Source organism: Sus scrofa, chromosome 3 (assembly GCF_000003025.6).
Source record: "Sus scrofa isolate TJ Tabasco breed Duroc chromosome 3, Sscrofa11.1, whole genome shotgun sequence".
NCBI classification, from domain to species: Eukaryota; Metazoa; Chordata; class Mammalia; order Artiodactyla; family Suidae; genus Sus; species Sus scrofa.
This window is the reverse complement of record NC_010445.4, coordinates 132,354,232-132,370,703: the sequence shown is the minus strand read 5'-3', so window position 1 is coordinate 132,370,703 and position 16,472 is coordinate 132,354,232. Positions and strand designations below refer to the sequence as shown.

General features: G+C 61.0%; 1 protein-coding gene across 4 annotated transcripts in view; it reads right to left on the bottom strand.

Annotated features, from left to right (window-relative positions):
• PXDN (peroxidasin) overlaps positions 7,851–16,472 on the bottom strand; it is a 56,566-nt gene continuing 47,944 nt past the window's right edge. For 3 of the 4 annotated variants that reach the window (XM_003125405.6, XM_005662789.3, XM_021087952.1), the window contains 6 exons: positions 14,829–14,963; positions 14,364–14,572; positions 12,747–12,867; positions 12,487–12,622; positions 10,498–10,608; positions 7,851–9,875 (listed from right to left, as the gene is read on the bottom strand). In XM_003125405.6, coding sequence (XP_003125453.6) covers positions 9,756–9,875; positions 10,498–10,608; positions 12,487–12,622; positions 12,747–12,867; positions 14,364–14,572; positions 14,829–14,963 — 832 coding nt within the window. In that variant the 3' untranslated portion in view covers positions 7,851–9,755. The remainder of the gene's footprint in view (positions 9,876–10,497; positions 10,609–12,486; positions 12,623–12,746; positions 12,868–14,363; positions 14,573–14,828; positions 14,964–16,472) is intronic. The other variant, XM_005662787.3, reaches the window with a different exon arrangement.

Below are 16,472 nucleotides of genomic sequence, written 5' to 3'. Positions count from 1 at the left end.
GGGCCCGGCCCTGCCTGCTTTGAGAAGGGCAGTGCCCACGGCGGCCCAGCCGGGGGAGGACAGGGCCACGCTCAAGACGGCGCTGCAGCCCGTGGGGAGGCTGAGAGCGAAGCAGGAGCCACAGCCCCAGGCCCCTCAGAAGCGCTTCCCGTGATGCTGCCGGCTCTCCCGCGCCCGGGGCTTGGCCCCAGCAGCCGGATGGTTCCCCCAGGACCACACGGAGGGAAGAGAACAGGGCTGTGTGTGTACCTTCTCCTCAGAAAACGCAGAGCACGCGAGCAGAGAGCCCCGTCTCGATCCCACCAGTCCCCACCAGCCCTGAAGGGCCGTCTATACCCGCCGTTTCAGCCCCTCTCCTGCCTTCCCGCACCCCTCCATCAGCTTTCACCGCCGACACCCCACAAACACGACCGTCAGTGGCCTCGGGTGGCTCCAAAGGCCAGTTCGGCCCCCTCACCCCCGACTTAACCTACAGGAGCGTGAACAGGGGACCCCCCGACTTAACCTATAGGAACGTGAAGAGGGGGACCCCCCGACTTAACCTACAGGAGCATGAACAGGGGGACCCCCCGAAATCACATGGATTCCATTTCCTACCTCACTCTCGCCTCCACCCAGGCACCTCCTCCCTCCACCTGCAGTGGCCTCCGGGTCGTCATGCTGCCACCTGCTGGGAGCTGCTGCTCAGGACCCAGGTCCCCAGAAGAGGCAGAAGGGGGCCTGGTCTGTTACCGCGTGTGGCCGTGGGCACAACAGGCGACTTCAGCCAGCGGCCCCTCCCCTGCTCTCTGGGCCGCAGGCCCTGGCGTCCACCCAAGGCCCCGGGCTCCTTCAGCTCCCCCACCCCCTTCCGCAGAGACTCCACGTCCCCAGAGGGTCCTTGGAAAATCCAAGGAGAATCGGGGCACGAGGTCAGCGTCAGCTGCCGACGCCATTAGCGGGAGGGGCTGGAAAACGCGCTGACATCCCGGAGCAGAGTCCGCCACCACCCTCGCGACGACAGTGGCAGGAGCGTTCGACCCACTGGGCCTGAGCGAGCGTCCACAGGCTTTTCCTCAAATCCTGAAAACCACCCAACAGACAGAAGCCAAGGCCAGGGCAGCTGAGCAGGGCTCAGGGTCACACAGCTGGGAAAGGCGCCTGGCACCCCGTCTGTCCCTCCCTGTCTGTCCTCCTCACCCCCGGTCTGTTCATCCTCGGGCGAGACCACTTCCTGACCCTCAGGTCCCCTCGTCCAGTGGGTTCAGGGCCTGGCGTCAGAGCCACACGGCTCCCCCGTCTCTGGGTGGCATCTCCCCAGGCCCTCACGCTGACCTCACTGCTGGCAGGGCCACCATGGCCTCATCACAGGTGGCTGGTGACCACGGGTCTGCCTACATCGAGGGGGCAGAACTGGGCAGCACAGGCAAACCAGTGTCAAAGTGACCTTGACAGTGGCCGTCGTTCATGCAGACGTCCCCCAGGTCTTCACCGCAGGGAAAGCACAGCCAGACTGGCCGGCGGGCAGGCCACATGGTCACGCCGAATCCAGGGGGCTCTCAGGGCAGCTCTTGTTCTGTAAGAGTCGGAACTGGGTCTGGACGCTCCTCTGATCCAGACGCCATGTCCCTCACAGCTGTTCCCTGACCTCGCGGAGGGAGGGCTCTCTGCCGGCCTGGCAGGCTCAGGGACCACAGGGGACACGACAGAGAACGGCCACTGTGGGTCCAGTAGCTCCGGACCCATGAAGAACCAGGGACCCTGTTCATCGTTCCTCCTGTTAGACCCCAGTCGGGAGCCTCGACAGACACACGGACACACAGACAAACACTGACACAAACAGGCACACACGGACCCAAGCACACAGCACACACACAGACGCACACACACTGACACCGACACACAAACACGCAGACTTACACAGACACGTTTTCTCACGTCTTCGCCTCGCGGGGCCTCGCTCGGCCTTCCCGCAAAGGCTGCGATGGCCCCCGCCCGTTTTCTCCATCTCGGCTTAGAAGCAGCAAATCGCCAGGACCGGGGACACCCGCGGGCCTCGCACAGGGGAGCCGTGTCTTCACTCAGGGCACGAAAAACACAGGCCAGCCCCTCTCTTGTGACGGCCACCCCGCTCGGGCTCCGGAGGAGAAAGGTGTCACCTCCGGGAAGCCCATGGGGCGGGAAGCGGCCCGCGCCGCGGACCCGCGGGCAAGGACGTTGGGCGAGTGATGAGGTCCAGGCCGGAGGCCCTGCCTGGGCAGGAGGCACCTGGGGCTTCGGGCACACGGCCCTCCCAGCCTCGCGGACCTGCAGCCCGGCCCGGGCGCCTCCACTGAGGGTCACTGGGCGAGGCTGAGCGGAGTCGGCCTCCTTAGGAAAGGGAAGAAGCAGCAGCACACCTGTTTTTTTTTTCCTTTTAAAGGCAAAATCTAGATTACGTGTAAAATACGCCTGGAAAGGGCATCTCGGGTGCAAGATGGAGACCCACGAACTGTGTCATTTAAGAGCACAGACGCCCTTCCACCTGGCCTGCAGGCAGCTCCCGTGGTGGCGCAGCGGTAACGACCCCGACTGGTATCCACGAGGACTTGGGTTCGATCCCCGGCCTCGATCAGTGGGTTAAGGATCTGGCGTTGCCGTGAGCTGTGGTGTAGGTTGCATTGCAGCTCAGATCCTGAATTGCTATGGCTGTGGTGTAGGCCAGCGGCTACAGCTCCGATTAGACCCCTAGCCTGGGAACCTCCATATGCTGCAGGTGCGGCCCTAAAAAGACAAAAAAAAGATACACACACACAAAAAAGATAACCCCCAGCCCTGCAGGCACCACTCTGGGCCCAGACGCAGGCAGCGCCAGCCCCCCAGTGTCTCTGCCCCACCCCTGGATGTGAGGGCCCTGGCGGGCGGGTGGCGGGAAGCGCCCTCAGGGACCTCCTGCCCTGCCCCCTCAAGGTCGGGCACTAGCAGCCCAGCTGCGGGAGGGACCTTGGACGGACGCGTGCCCTTTCCTGCAGCAGCCACACGAGGATGAGCCACCCTGCATCCGACCACGGCTCTACTCGTCTCTTCACAGATGGGCCGCCTCGTCCCCTGAGCTGCCCTCCTCTGAAAAAGGGGGACAAGGAGCCTCGTCTTTGGGGAGGATCAGCAGGTGCTCCGTGAAACGAGGGGCTGAAATCCTTGCCTGGTTTTGCTCACAACGGACTCAGTGTCTGTCACACGGCTGTAAAGTGTGTGACTTCAGTGCAAAGCTGGATGGATGGTCACTCCGCAAGGCCCGCGGTGAAGATGACACAGTCGCTGAATCCGAGAGAAGCACCAGTCCTTCTGCTTAGTCCTGTTTATCACTCACCGACTAGTGCTCTATAGTCGGCCTGAGTCCAGCCTGTGTCCAGCCTACGTCCAGCCTCTGTACAACCTACACCCAGTCTACACCCAGTCTACGTCCAGCCTATGTCCAGCCTACATCCAGCCTATGTACAACCTACACCCAGTCTACACCCAGTCTATGTCCAGCCTATGTCCAGCCTACACCCAGCCTACATCCAGCCTACATCCAGCCTATGTACAACCTACACCCAGTCTACACCCAGTCTACGTCCAGCCTACGTCCAAACTACATCCAGCCTACGTCCAACCTACGTGCAGCCTTTGTCCAGCCTACGTCCAGCCTATGTAAAACCTACACCTAGTCTACGTCCAGCTATGTCCAGTCTACGTCCAACCTATGTCCTGTCTACGTCCAGTCTACATCTAGTCTACACCCAGCCTATGTCCAGTCTATGTCCAGCCTACGTCCAGCCTACACCCAGCCCTTGTCACATCTCGAGCCCAGCACAGCCTGGCCACAGCAGGAGCTCCAGAAACATCCTCTGAGTGAAGAGAGGAAAAGGGACCCAGTTCAGGGTGGGCGTCCAGCCCCTCCGGCTGACAGTGAGCAGGGCACCAGTCGGCACCTGTTCACCTCTACCCGAGGCCAGAGGGCATTTACCCAGTGTCCACAGACCAAGAGCTCCTGGACATCCTGCAAAGCTGGACCCTGGGGAGCTGGTGGGAGGGGCGCCCCGCCGGGGGATCGGGTTGGACCCCCGCAGTCTCCGTGTGGGACTCCCGGCAGTGCATACAGTTCACTTCTTTCGCTGACACGACCAGTTGGCTGCAAAAATAAGACTGTTCCGACCAGGATCCAATCAACTCTGCCCCTTGAGGAGCAGAGGTGCCCCCGCCAACGAGGGGCGAGGCGTGGGGTGCTTTAACGGAGGTGAAGACGGGCCCAGAGGCACTTCCAACCCGCCGGGGGTGAGAGCCGAGGTCCGGAAGGTGGTCGGTGAGTCCGAGCAGCAGGGCAGACGCGGCGCCAGAGGCTGGTCACCAGGGGCTCAGGAGGTGAGCGGGGGAGGGGGACACAGGAACAGCAAGTAACGAGGACCAGGACGAGGGTGAGGCCAGCACAAAAGCAGGAAGGCGCTGGGGAGGCCAGGGCTTGGGGGCGTCCGGGCGCATCCTGGCCTCTGCAGGGCTGGGCTACCCGCCCGGGCCTCAAATTTCAAGATGTTGAGTCCAGTGGGAGAGTTTCACATTCAAACTCTGTTAACTTCCTGTTCAGGCAGCCTAGGAACTACCACAGCTCCCTCTCACCCCCGCTTGTACAAAAACACAGGTCACCGCCTATTCCTGTTTTAAGAACTAATGAGACTCTGGGGGCTCGGGCCCAAGCCGGGCATCTCCTGGAGCACAGCTGCCCACAGGAGCCCAGACGCATGTGACACGTGGGCCAGAGCCCGGTCCTGCGAGGCATCTGGCAGGAGCCCCGGGCTGCCCAGTGATGCCCATGAAACGCCCGCATCCAGGGCCGAGCTCGGCGCCTCCGCAGGGCCACACGGTGGACGAGTGCAGAGACCGTGTGTCTGTGTTCAGGTTCCCAGAGGCCCAGGGCGCTGGGCTCCTGCGCGAGGAGCAGCCAGTGAACCAGGCGCTGCCGGTAACATCTCGGGAGCAGCACCGCACGGAGCAGTGTTCACTCAACGGGCATGTTCAGTGTCCCCAAGTTTGGCAAAACCAGGAAAGGACTGGCCTCAGCATCAGAAGAAGGGGGTTTGGGTCTTGGGTTCACAATCCCCGACTGCTGGGGGTGCCAGGGGACCCGAGATGGCGGAGGCGAAGCCATGGCCAGCTGATGCGCTCTGGGACACAGGGCACCGGCCCCGCGCCCTCACTGTCCTCACGCTGAGTCACGGTTCCAAGAACTGATGACACGGGCCAATTTCTGGTGCAGTAATTTTTAAAGAACACAAACACCCGTGTTTTCTGGGAACTTCCTCCGAGACAGCTGCAGACTAAGTTACTCAGCAGAGCCTGGGCTGTGTACCCGGACTTGTTTTGCTCAAAGAGGACAAAACAACAAGAGAATCGGTCTGTGTGCCAGGAAGAGAGAAGGTAACAGGAAAAGTCATGACCATGACGTCATGTTGCTTTCCATCCAGCACCAGAGACCATTACAGAGATTCAGTTTTCAGAAAACACACGGCAAACGCTATACTGAAGACGAGGCTCGAAGTTGGAAACGTTACAATGGCAATCTCCTCTCCTTCCAAGCCTCCCAGATAGAAAAGCCACACTTTCTGCTCTGCCCTGGAACAGCCCCTACATGTGACAAGGGGACAGAACCCTCTCCCCCTGTGACACCAAAGTGGCTGTAAATAAGCTATTTCTGAACAACGGGGCTTCCTGGCAGAACCGACTGGCCCAGCTTTAGACTTTAATGACTGTAATGGCCCAGCCTGAGGCTTTAGAAGCTTTCATGAAAAGCTCTGACTCTAAGATCGCTTGGTTGGCACGGGAGAGAGTTATGACACCAGGTCAGGGGCTGTGGGACAGACCCCGGCCAGCTTCCTACCTCTGGGGACCCCGCCTCTGAACAAAGAAATCCAGACACTGGGAGAGCAGAGAAGATGCAATTATTTTTAACAAACCCCACAACCGTAAACATAGGTACCACTGGAGCTTCTGGAACCTTCCAATTGCAAGCATGCTCCCCCGCGGTCAACGCCCCGGGGTTCGGGGTTTGAGAGCATTCATTACCATCGTACCAAAGAAGCGACTCCACAATTTGAAGATTTCAAGCAACAAGGCTCGAGACTCCACACCTGAGGAGGTTAGAACAGGGTTGGTTCGGGTCCTTTGTCCCAGACACTGAGTTAAAGACCGCAGCCGATGTGACCGGACAGACACGGCCGAGGGACAGGCTGGCCGCGGGCACCAGGGCTGGAGGGCCCGGGTTCCATCGCAGGGCTGCTCCCCACTTGCTGGCCTGAGGCACTGCTGGCCTCTGAGCCTACAGCGGGTCTGGGGGGCGGGGGTGGGTGTGAGGAGGTCCTGGGGTCTGGGTGCTTTGGGGACAGATGGCATCTGACAGCTTCGTCCTGCTGCTGCACGTTCTGTCTCCAAGGTGCTGGGGTCTCCTGGCGACGACTGCGGCGACCGATGAGGGTGCAGAACCAGAAGCAAAAGTTACAAAAAACTCAGACGACTTCCTGACACTGTCGGAAAACGTTTCCTAAATAAAATCGACGAGGATGCTTTAGGGGAGTCCACTAAGCACGCGTAAGAACCTTTGGGCAAATCGCTTGGCAAACAAAACACAGCATTTGTGTCACTGGGCATATACTTTTGCACACAGGAAACAGGTGTGACTGTTTTAAGGCAATGGGCGTTGCTACACGTTCTCGTTTTTAAAGCAAAAGATGCGAAGGGTTGTGCAGCTTCTGAGCATCCACCTGTTCACATCGATGCGGCCCTCGGCCCTGTGCGAGCAGGCCACCCGCTGACCAGGACAGCACCTCGTCTGCAGAGTGGGGAGCGGTGAGCGGACCCTCTGCACCTCGGGCCAGAGCCTCTGGCAGCTTCCCGCCGAGGAGAGTGGGCTGTGGGCCCAGGGTCCCCGGGGAGGGGCTCGGGGCACCACCCATCTCGGTGTCTGCTCGGGACCCGGCCGAAAGGGGCACCTCAGAACCATGGGCATCCAGATGTGGTCAGCACAGGGCACAGGTGCTGGTCTTGGGGGGAGGGGAGGAGTCCAGGCAAGTCGGGGTCTGGCTCCACTGCCCAGCCCCCACGCCCTCCTGCAGCCGCTACCCAACACCCGCCCCTGAGCGCCAGCTCACGGCACCCCCCAAGCCCTGAGACGACTGCAGTGGAAGTTTTCACGTTAGTGAAGAGGCGACATGACGCCGGTCACAGCTGCGGGGCCCTGCTCGCACTTCCTCCTGCTGTGACCTGGGGGGACGCCCCGCAAGAGCAGCCGATTGAGGCTCATCCCTTCCTGCAACAGGGCCACTCGTGGAAGCGGCTCGTGTGTCTCATTCATTGCACGGCATGACATGACTTGGCAACTTTGAAAAATTCAATACTCGATTTTTCCCTGATAATTACACTGTCACTTTTTCCCAGCTCCTGCAAAGATACCCTAAATCCCTTCCAGGTCCTGGTCCCGCCTGGACCCAGGGTACCAGGGGCTGGGAAGCGGTCACATGCTTCTGGCCACAGAGCAGCAGCCCCCATGTCCCCTGCTCAGTGTGTGTGTCCGCTGGTGCCATGGGGCTTCTCCCCGACAAACAGGTCCACACCCCAAACGGGGCGGGGCGGGGGGTGGGCAGGGGCTGGAGGCCTCTCGGGAGCCACCTCCCACCTGCCAAGGTTCACCAGGAGCCCGGCCCCATCTGCCCAACACTGCGCCCGCCGCCCGGGGAGAGGCTCCACTTGAACGAATTCCCCCTTCTGTTTTCATATTTTCCCCACGAACAGTCCGTGCTGACCCCAGGGTCCCTCGGAGACCCGCCCCATGGTCATCGGATTGGCTCACGGAAAGAAGACCATTCACCGTTTGAGAACGTGGCCCATTTATTGGAACTGAAAGCGTCCCTACATAGTGCAAATGTCTCTTTGGTGACGTACGGATTACAACGCACGGGAGAGAAGCACCTGCTGCCGGCAGACGGTGAGAGGAGCAAGCGGCTGCAGCTCCACCTCTTCCCCGTGGCGGCCGGGTCTGACTGCTGGTCCTGCACATCAGGCCCACAACCAGAGCCTCCAGGAAGCGCGGACAAAGCCAAGCCCCGCCACCGCCCGAGCCTCCCGTCTTAACCCTCTGCAGGAGGCCACAGATAAGCCCCGGGCCCCTTCAGGCCCCAGAACACTCCGGGACACTCCAGAAAGTGGATCTGCCGCCGCTTCCTACCTGAGCAAGTTACACAACCACCAGCTTTTAGACAGCGTCATCCGTCTTCTGTTTACAGAGATCAGTCCCAAAATTTGGCTACCCAGTTTGCCTCGATATTTCAAAAGAAGTCCCATGTCCCTGAAACACCAGAGCTTTCGTTTATCACGTGGTGAGCGTGTTTAACGCCCTTGGGCTGGAGCGTCAGCACAGCCCACCCGGGGTCTCCTATCGCGGGGAGGCACCTGTGCTGGGCTGAAACCAGGCTTCCAAGCTGCCCGCCCCACCCAGACACCATGGGTGACCGGCCCCGCCCCGCCCCCAAGATGGGCTCCACACGGTGCCACCGGCTGCCGACGTGCCCGTGTGGACCGAGGCGGCCAGGGCCCTCGTGGGTCTCCCATGGGAAGGGCGGCTGGGCCCTGGGTCTGTGCCGCGGGCCGCACCCGGCTCCCAGGCGGCACTCGAGACCGCGGAACCCAGGAGGACGTGCCCAGGCACCACGTTTCTCAGAACACAGACCACCTTGCATTTGGAACAAGACAGAAGGTTTTCCGGTCAGTTAAAGAGGGAAATTACGAGGTATGAAAGGTGCGCTTCACTGAATTCTACAAGAACTTTTGCCAAGTGGGGCTGAGTTTTCTGCCGCATCTGAAACTAAAACATGGGCAAAATGTCATCAAACATCAGGCACTGTGAAAATACACATGAGATACAGGGACTGGTCTTCTCCAACGCACACTCACACAACCTGAAGTTATGAGCAAGTCCCCACACTCGAGTTCCTCCGGGTGGAAGATCCAGAACGGGTGGCTGTGCCGTGGCTCTGGCGGGACCCAGCGGGCCTGGAGCGGAGCATGAGCCGGCCGAGGGCGGGCGGTGGCTGCACGGACAGTGATCCTGACAGCGCGGGGTTTCCACGTCCGGTCCACACCAGCAGCGTGCGTGCGAGTGACCGCGAACACGGGCCTGTCCTGACGCGGCCACAAGCCTCGCAGTCCCGGGTGGGAGGCAGTCGCAGGACGTGCTTCTCCTCCGGCGGCCGGCAGGGGGCTCTCTGCTCTGCGACCGGGGGGCGCCGGGATGCCGCGGGGGCTGGAGGGGGCGGCCAGAGCCGTGCTCCCCACGGAGACCGACCCCCAGCGCCTCCGAAAGGACTGTCTCGAGTGCCAAAGACTGACTTGCTTTCAAATCCCATGTCCCTCCTCTGGCGGCTCCACTCTGCGCCCGCCCTTGGCGACACGACTGAAAGCTCCTGGTGTCAGAAACCAAGCGAGACTAGCGTTCAGTTGAGAAGAAACGGTGATATTAGGTAAAATCAACTTAGGAGCCTAAATGATGTAACTGTGCAATTTAATAGTAGCACCAATTTTTTCATTAAAAAATTAAATAAAAACCTGAGAAATCTAACATGACGTCAGGACACGCGTCTGCTCCATGGTCCCCTGGCGACAGCGCCGCGTCCTGGCCGTGAAACACCTCGCCTCGTGTCCCCGGCAGCCTGTACTCCCTGCACGGGCACGACCGTGGGGACGAGCACAGGAGCACCAGGGCTCCCGGGCACTTAGGGCCCCCTTCCCGCCGAGGCTCCCGGGCAGACCGGACAGCAGGCCCCGCCGACTCTCACGGGCGCCGGACAATCGGCAGGCTGGCAAGTCTCCACGAAGCAGGTGACCTGCCCGTCCTGCAGAGATGGTGCAAAGCCGTCAGTCCTGGGGGCGGCCCGCCTCCCAGCCCCAGCTCTGCCCGGGCGCCCAGTCCTCCCAGAGGCTCCACACCACCCTCTGCTTTGCTGCTCGTCCCCCTCACGGAGGAGACCCCAGACCACAGCTGCCCACCCTCCGTGCCTCACGTGGGAGCCCCAGGTGGCATCCCCGGATGCCGACCAGGAGAGCCGACAATGGAGAAGCTGAGAAGAAAGGGCTGCGTCCAAACCAGGCAGCCATCAGGGACCCCGACCCCTGCTCTGCCCAGGCCAGGGGACAAACCCCTCCCTGTCTGCACAGACTCGCCCGCTGTCCTCTGGTCCCATGTCCCGGCTTGGCCCCCAAATGCCAGCCCAGCCTGGGCTGCAGCCAGGCCTGCCCACATGGCCACCGCAGCCCCCTCCGTCCCCTGGTTCTGAGACCAGGGACCGCCCTTCTCACTAGTGTAGACACCCGCCTGGCGCTGGGGCGGCGGTGTCCGTGACAACCATTAATAAGACTCAGGGAGGAGCCCCCAGCTCCGGGGAGAAGGAGGGGGCCCCATGGCTAGACGCTCTGCTGCCCAGCTGCCTACCCGCATCCCCCAGAGCCCACACTCACGCGGCATCCACAGAGCGTGCAGGGGTCCCGCTTCCACTGGGTGCCGTCCGCGTGAGGCTCGCCGTCTGCATCCACACACTCGGTGCTGAGCCGAGACTCGAGTGTCTTTATCTGCAGCGGAGCAGAAGTGTGTGTCGGTCACCAGGACAAGGTGGGCGGCTGGGCAGCGCCCCTGCCCTGTCCGTCAATGGTGCCAGACGACGAGCAGAGGCCGAGGGGAGTGTTTGTTTGTTTTTCCCTTTTTTTCCTTTTTAGGGCCACGCTTGCAGGACATGGAGGTTCCCAGGCTAGGGGTCAAACTGGAGCTACAGCTGCTGGCCTGCACCACAGCCACAGCAACGAGGGATCCGAGCTGCATCTGCGACCTACACCACAGCTCACAGCAATGCCAGATGCCCAAACCACTGAGCAGGAGCAGCGGTCAAACCCACATCCTCACGGACACCAACTGGGTCCTCAACCTGCCGAGCCACAATGGGAACTCCCCAAGGTGAGTATTTCTAAAGGGCTTTCATGGAACGTCAAGTTTACTCATCAGGCAGCTGGCAGCTGCCCACCCAAGGCTCTATGACAGCAGCCTGGCCCCCTTGTCTGGGGCCGAAGTGCACAGACCACAAATACAGTGCGGTTATCAGGGGAGGGAGGAGCCTTGGGAAGAAATAAAGATGCCGGGGGACCAACACGCTCTGCGCCAGGTTCTCAAAGGGATGCTGGGCTGTGACGGCCGCTAACCCCGACGGCACGCCGTCCCCTGCATGGGGGCCTCCCTCTCGCCGGGAGCCGGTGACAGGGCGAGAGGCTGGAAGCCCGTGGAGTCTGCGCGGCTGTGGGGCAGCAGCCCGGCCTCGTCCCAAGTAAACCGCCCCCTCACTCAAATCGTCCTCCCTGGGGTTTTCAGGATCTGCACTAACTGATGCCTCGGGGCTGGAACAGGCTGGGCTCACGGGCACTGAGGCATCGGCTGCCCTGTCCAGCCTCCGTCCCGTCTTGGGTCCATCTGCCCCATCCGTGCAGTGACCAAACCCCAAACCCCACCCTCCACTCGCTGGCAGACTCTGGGGGCCTCGGCGCAGCCAGCTGGCCCGGGGCCCTCAGCCCCTGAGATTCGCGTGGTTTGTCTCCAGCCCCAGGCCAAGGGGCCGCGTCCCCCACCCTGAGCCCAGCAGGGCCAGGCCCCCTCCTCACCTTCCTCCCCAACCGAGGCAGAGTTTGTCCACTGTCAGCACCCAAGGCGCTCACCCCTGCCCCCAGACCCCCAGGCAGGAGAAGCGATGGGCAACCACAGGGCAGATGGGGACGGGGCCCGAGCCCCTCTCCAGGGGGCTGAATAGACACAAATGTGTCCTGAGCAGAGACTGAGGCTTCCAGAAGCAGGAAGGGGCCGGTGCCACAAGGCCCCGCTCAGGGGCCCGCCGCTGGGAAGTCCGACAGCATCAGAAACCCCGCGACCACGACCTGCCAGGTCTGCACCCTGCTCGCTCGCCTGCGATGTCCCTCTCCGCTCCCGCACACGCGGAACGACAGAGCCCTGGCCCGGTCCGGGCGAGGAGCAGCGAGCAGCGCTGTCTGCCAACCCTGCCCTCCCAGGAAGCGCGGCCGTGCCGGGTCCTCCCGCATCCCAGGGCCCTGACCTCCTGCAACGCCTGGCCCTCCCCGGGGGCAGAGGGGTGACGTCCTCTCCAAAAAGGCAGGACCTGTGGTTCCCAGGCAGCGTCGCCCTGATCCCGAGCCTCTCGCAGCCTGTGGGCCGCGTGGCCTGTGTTCTGGGGGCCCCGCCCCCACAAAGGCCCTGCTGGCAGCCCACTGCCGAGGGTCCCGGTCCTGGGACGCCCTAGGGCAGCTGGGTGTGGCCTGGCCGGAGGGCAGAGACACCAGCAATGTCCCTGGGGCGGCAGGACGCGCACGGGGTCCCGGCAGCCCCTCCCTGCCCCTCGCGGGAGAAACCAGGGCTGGAGGGGAGTCGGGCGAGAGGCGGGCGCGGAGCCCCACCTGCCTCCTGAGCTCCGCGATGGTCTTCTGCACTTCGAGGACGAACTCCCGGACGTCACCGGTGCCTGGCACCTGCGGGCGCTCCAAGGAGGTGGCCGTGGCATTGCTGAGACGCATCCCGGGCTGCTTGCCTCTGCTGGGGGAAGCGATCGAGGCTCAGCGACACGGCCCAAGGCACGTGGCTCCCGAGGCCTGTGCGCGGCCACGGGGGACGTCCCTGAGCCAGGGACAAGGTCGCAGGGCGCAGGCCTCCCAAGTACCTTGGCATCTTTGCAGGCCCCGCCTCCCTGGCCGGCCCGTCCTCCTGGTAGCTGAATTCAAGGGACCGCCTGCCGCGGAAGTGGTAGGAAAACGCGTTGAACTGGCCCCTGGTTCTGCAGTCTGAGAGCAAGGTGCAGACACGTTAGGGCGGCCACTCTCACGGCGGGGAGATTGCGAGCATCTTGGCAAACAGCACTGCCTCTCCCGCAGGACAGAGCGGACACTCAGGCCGGCTGGGGCTGGGGGGCGGCCGCCGGCTGGGGCTGGGGGGCGGCCGCACTCCCCGCCTCCCCCGAGAGCAGCCTGCATCCCTGCGACCTCCTGAGGCCCCCAGCGCAGCTTCTGGGCCGTGCGCTGCCGTCCTGCCCCACACAGGAGTCTCCCAACCACGTCAGTAATTCCGACCATTAGCTCCAACCCGTGTGCCTGCGTGTGTCTTCTTCCCTCTGGACTCACCAGCCCCCACAGAGGGGCTGAAAGTCACAACTCTGGGCAAAAGGGAGCAACCGCAACCCCCGAGGAGCGGCTTCTGAGGTTTCACGTGTGTGCTGCTTCCACAGTCGGATTAAACAGATACCGAGGCGACTGAGGGTACAGCTCAAGAAAGTCTGCGAGGAGCCTTTTATAAACGAGGAACTGAAAAGTCAACAGCAATCGACAGGGGGTCTGCTCACGCATTAACTCGTTTTATTCTGCTATTTTCTAGATACGGCTTTGAGCTAAAATAAAACAGATGCAGCCTATAAAGCATTTTTCAGCTTAGGGCCATGCCTGCTCTTTTAAAGGGAGAAATACTCAAATGAAAGGATGTCAGAAACCGCTTCAAGTGCCTAAATCTCTCTACGGGTCCCGCCGACAGCAGCAAGGGCTCTGAGATGTGATACAAAGGACAGAGCCTGGGTCCAAGGTCCAGTCTCTCCTCGGACTTTGGATTTGTGGAGCAAAAAACAGAGGACTTGTCTCTGCTCCTTCCTAACCATCACAGGGAATCTGGCAAAGTTGTCAACAATGCAGCTTCTGCATCTGAAAAGAGGCACTGGCTTTTCTCAAGGATGTTCGGCGAGAACAATCTCCTGCAGACACAAGAATCAAGCTCCCGCCAGACGTGTGAAAACGTGTTGTGACCTTGATAAACCAGTCAGAATGTGTTCTGAAAAGAAGCTAAAACAAAACAAGCTCCCCCCACTTCCGCAGCAGGCGCCTCAGGGCAGGTTTCTCTGGCCATTGGAGACAATTAGAACACGTGGCGGCCAATTTCAGAAACGGCATCTGAGTCTGACACGCTTCTTGTTGCCCGCGTCTCTGCAGCTGCAGATTCGCAGGCTCTAAACCAAACCCGCCGGCTTCTGGGAAAGCCGAGGAGCACACCGCCCTGAGATGGTGTTTCCTGCTGCTTTCACTTGGGATCGCCGCTCTCCCCCTAGGTCCTACCCCTTGGCGTGAGGAAGTCTGCAGACTCATGACTGTTGCAGGTTCCGTGGGGTCCACGGTGTGGACCCACCGCTTTGCAGGACCCCGCGAGGGCCGCCTGCTTCGCTTCCGTTTCCACTGCCAGGCAGGCTCCCGCAGCTCCCGCAGCTCCCCCCAAACCACCAGTGCGGGGACCGGACGCCCACCTTCACAGCAGTCCTGCCACACGCGGAGGTCCATCCGGGGGACCTCGGCACAGCTGCTGTACCCGTGGGGGAACTCGGCCACGCGGAACACGTCCCTCTGCACACGCGTGATGTTGTCGGCATTGTCGCACAGGATCCTGGCCAGCGACGTCTGCTTGATCTGGGTGAGCTGGGCGGGGGAGAAGACCCCCGGGTTCTCATACCACAGCCTGCGTCCCGAACAGGAACAAGGTCAGAGCGCGCGGGGGCCGGCCACACCCGGCCTCGACTCGGTGTCGGCAACTCCACACAGATGGCAGGGGGTCAATTAGGCGCCACTGAAAACGGACCCGAGGCCGCCCTAAGCCACTTAGGAAGCAAAGACCGAGACACCCGGACGAAAACCAGCAGAGGCCACTTTCGAGAACACTGCCCAGCAGGCGGCCGCCCGCGGAGTTACCTGGTGGCAGGTGCACCTGCACGTACCTGTCCCCGTCTCGTAAGCGCTTGAACTGTGTGCTCAGCAGACACATCAAGGTGGGCCCGAGGCGGCTGCCGGGGACCAGGTCCTCCACCATGAGGGCCGGAAACAAGTCGATGTTGAGAGGGGAGCCGTACAACCTATGAGAGGGCAGAGAGCCACGTGGCACAGAGAGCACGGCACTCACCAAAAACCCTCCTCCCCTTCTCCCTCCCCAAGTGACGCCACTCGGGCCCTAACGGATAAAATGCACTGTTATTTCTTTCAAGCATCCATCTGTTACATTTTAAAGAAATTTTCCTACTCTGTTCATATAGATATGATAGAAGACACGCATGTATTTATTACACAAAGTTTAGAGAAGCCAGGAAAACTCAAGGAAGGAAATTAGGAGCATACCTTCTGACTATTCAGAGACTTGGCATCCAAAAGCACACCTTTCTGATCTTTTTGTGGTAGAGACAGATGAAGAATAAGCTACATACAGGCAAAGACAAGTTCTCAAAACAGAACTGGGATCCTACCATATGTTGAAAATGTATTTGCTATGAAGACACATTTTACTAAGTACAAATAGTACCAAAGATTAAAACAGCACGGTTCAAATGGTCAAAAACAGACTTTTTCATCAAATTCTTCCAGTTCCGTAGAAACCCACATGTAGAAGTAAGGCACTGACAAGTCTGCTGAAGCCCCTCGGACCTAATCCTTCCTGATTCCCGGGGCCCACCAGACAACAGACGAGGGCTGAGCCTCCAGTGCCACCCAAGCCGAACTGGGTCTTCTGAGCGCGTCCTGTGGCCAAGGCACCATCCACCTCCTTGGGACAAAGGTGCTGGCGGTGGACAAAGCCTGCAACCTCATCCTCGGCCCTGCTCAGCACAAAGCTGCTGCAAGGCCATCTGGTCCTTCCAAGGACACGCTCGCCACACTCTCCAAGTTCAAGGATGTTCACACTGAATTTTAGCTCAGATGGAAACACAGTCAGTCACGAAGAGCCTTGCAGGTGCGGTTCTTTGCCTAGGCGGTCTTTTCCCAAAGCAGACACCCCATTGCCGGGTGGGGTTCCCTCTCTGCCCCCACCCCGACTTATCAGCCAGCACAGGCAGCCCCCCACCTCGTGCTGGGGTGCCGACCTCAGACTGAGACCAGGCACCCACCTGCTTGCAGCCTCCCAGCCCAGGCTTCATCCCCACCCCACCACGTGCTCCCAGAGACGGAAAGAATTCAGACCAGGCGCCGCTGAGACAGGTGCCACCACATGATCCCTTAGGCCCCATCCAAAGCCTCTCTTTCCCTGATGACAGTGGGGGCACGCAGTGTCATGTCATCACCCTTCCCAGGCACCGGGTGAGTCAGATAGGACACGGAGGAGGGTAAACCCGTGCCTCTTGGGGGGGCAGCTCAGGCCGTCTCCCCTGGGCCTCCGGCACTGGAAGCCTTGACGGCCCGTAGCACTGAGCTGGGAGCCAGTGGCTTCCAACGGTTTGAAATAAGTGGAGCGAAGAGGCAGATCACTGGGGAAAAGACCGCCTCAGTCTGGACAGGAAGAGGCAGGGTAGTTCAGCGTAAGAAAACACACAGAGGGCAAACACCAGCTGGCAGCCACCCCGCCCCTAGCACAAAGGTCCCGAACCGGGAGAGAGATG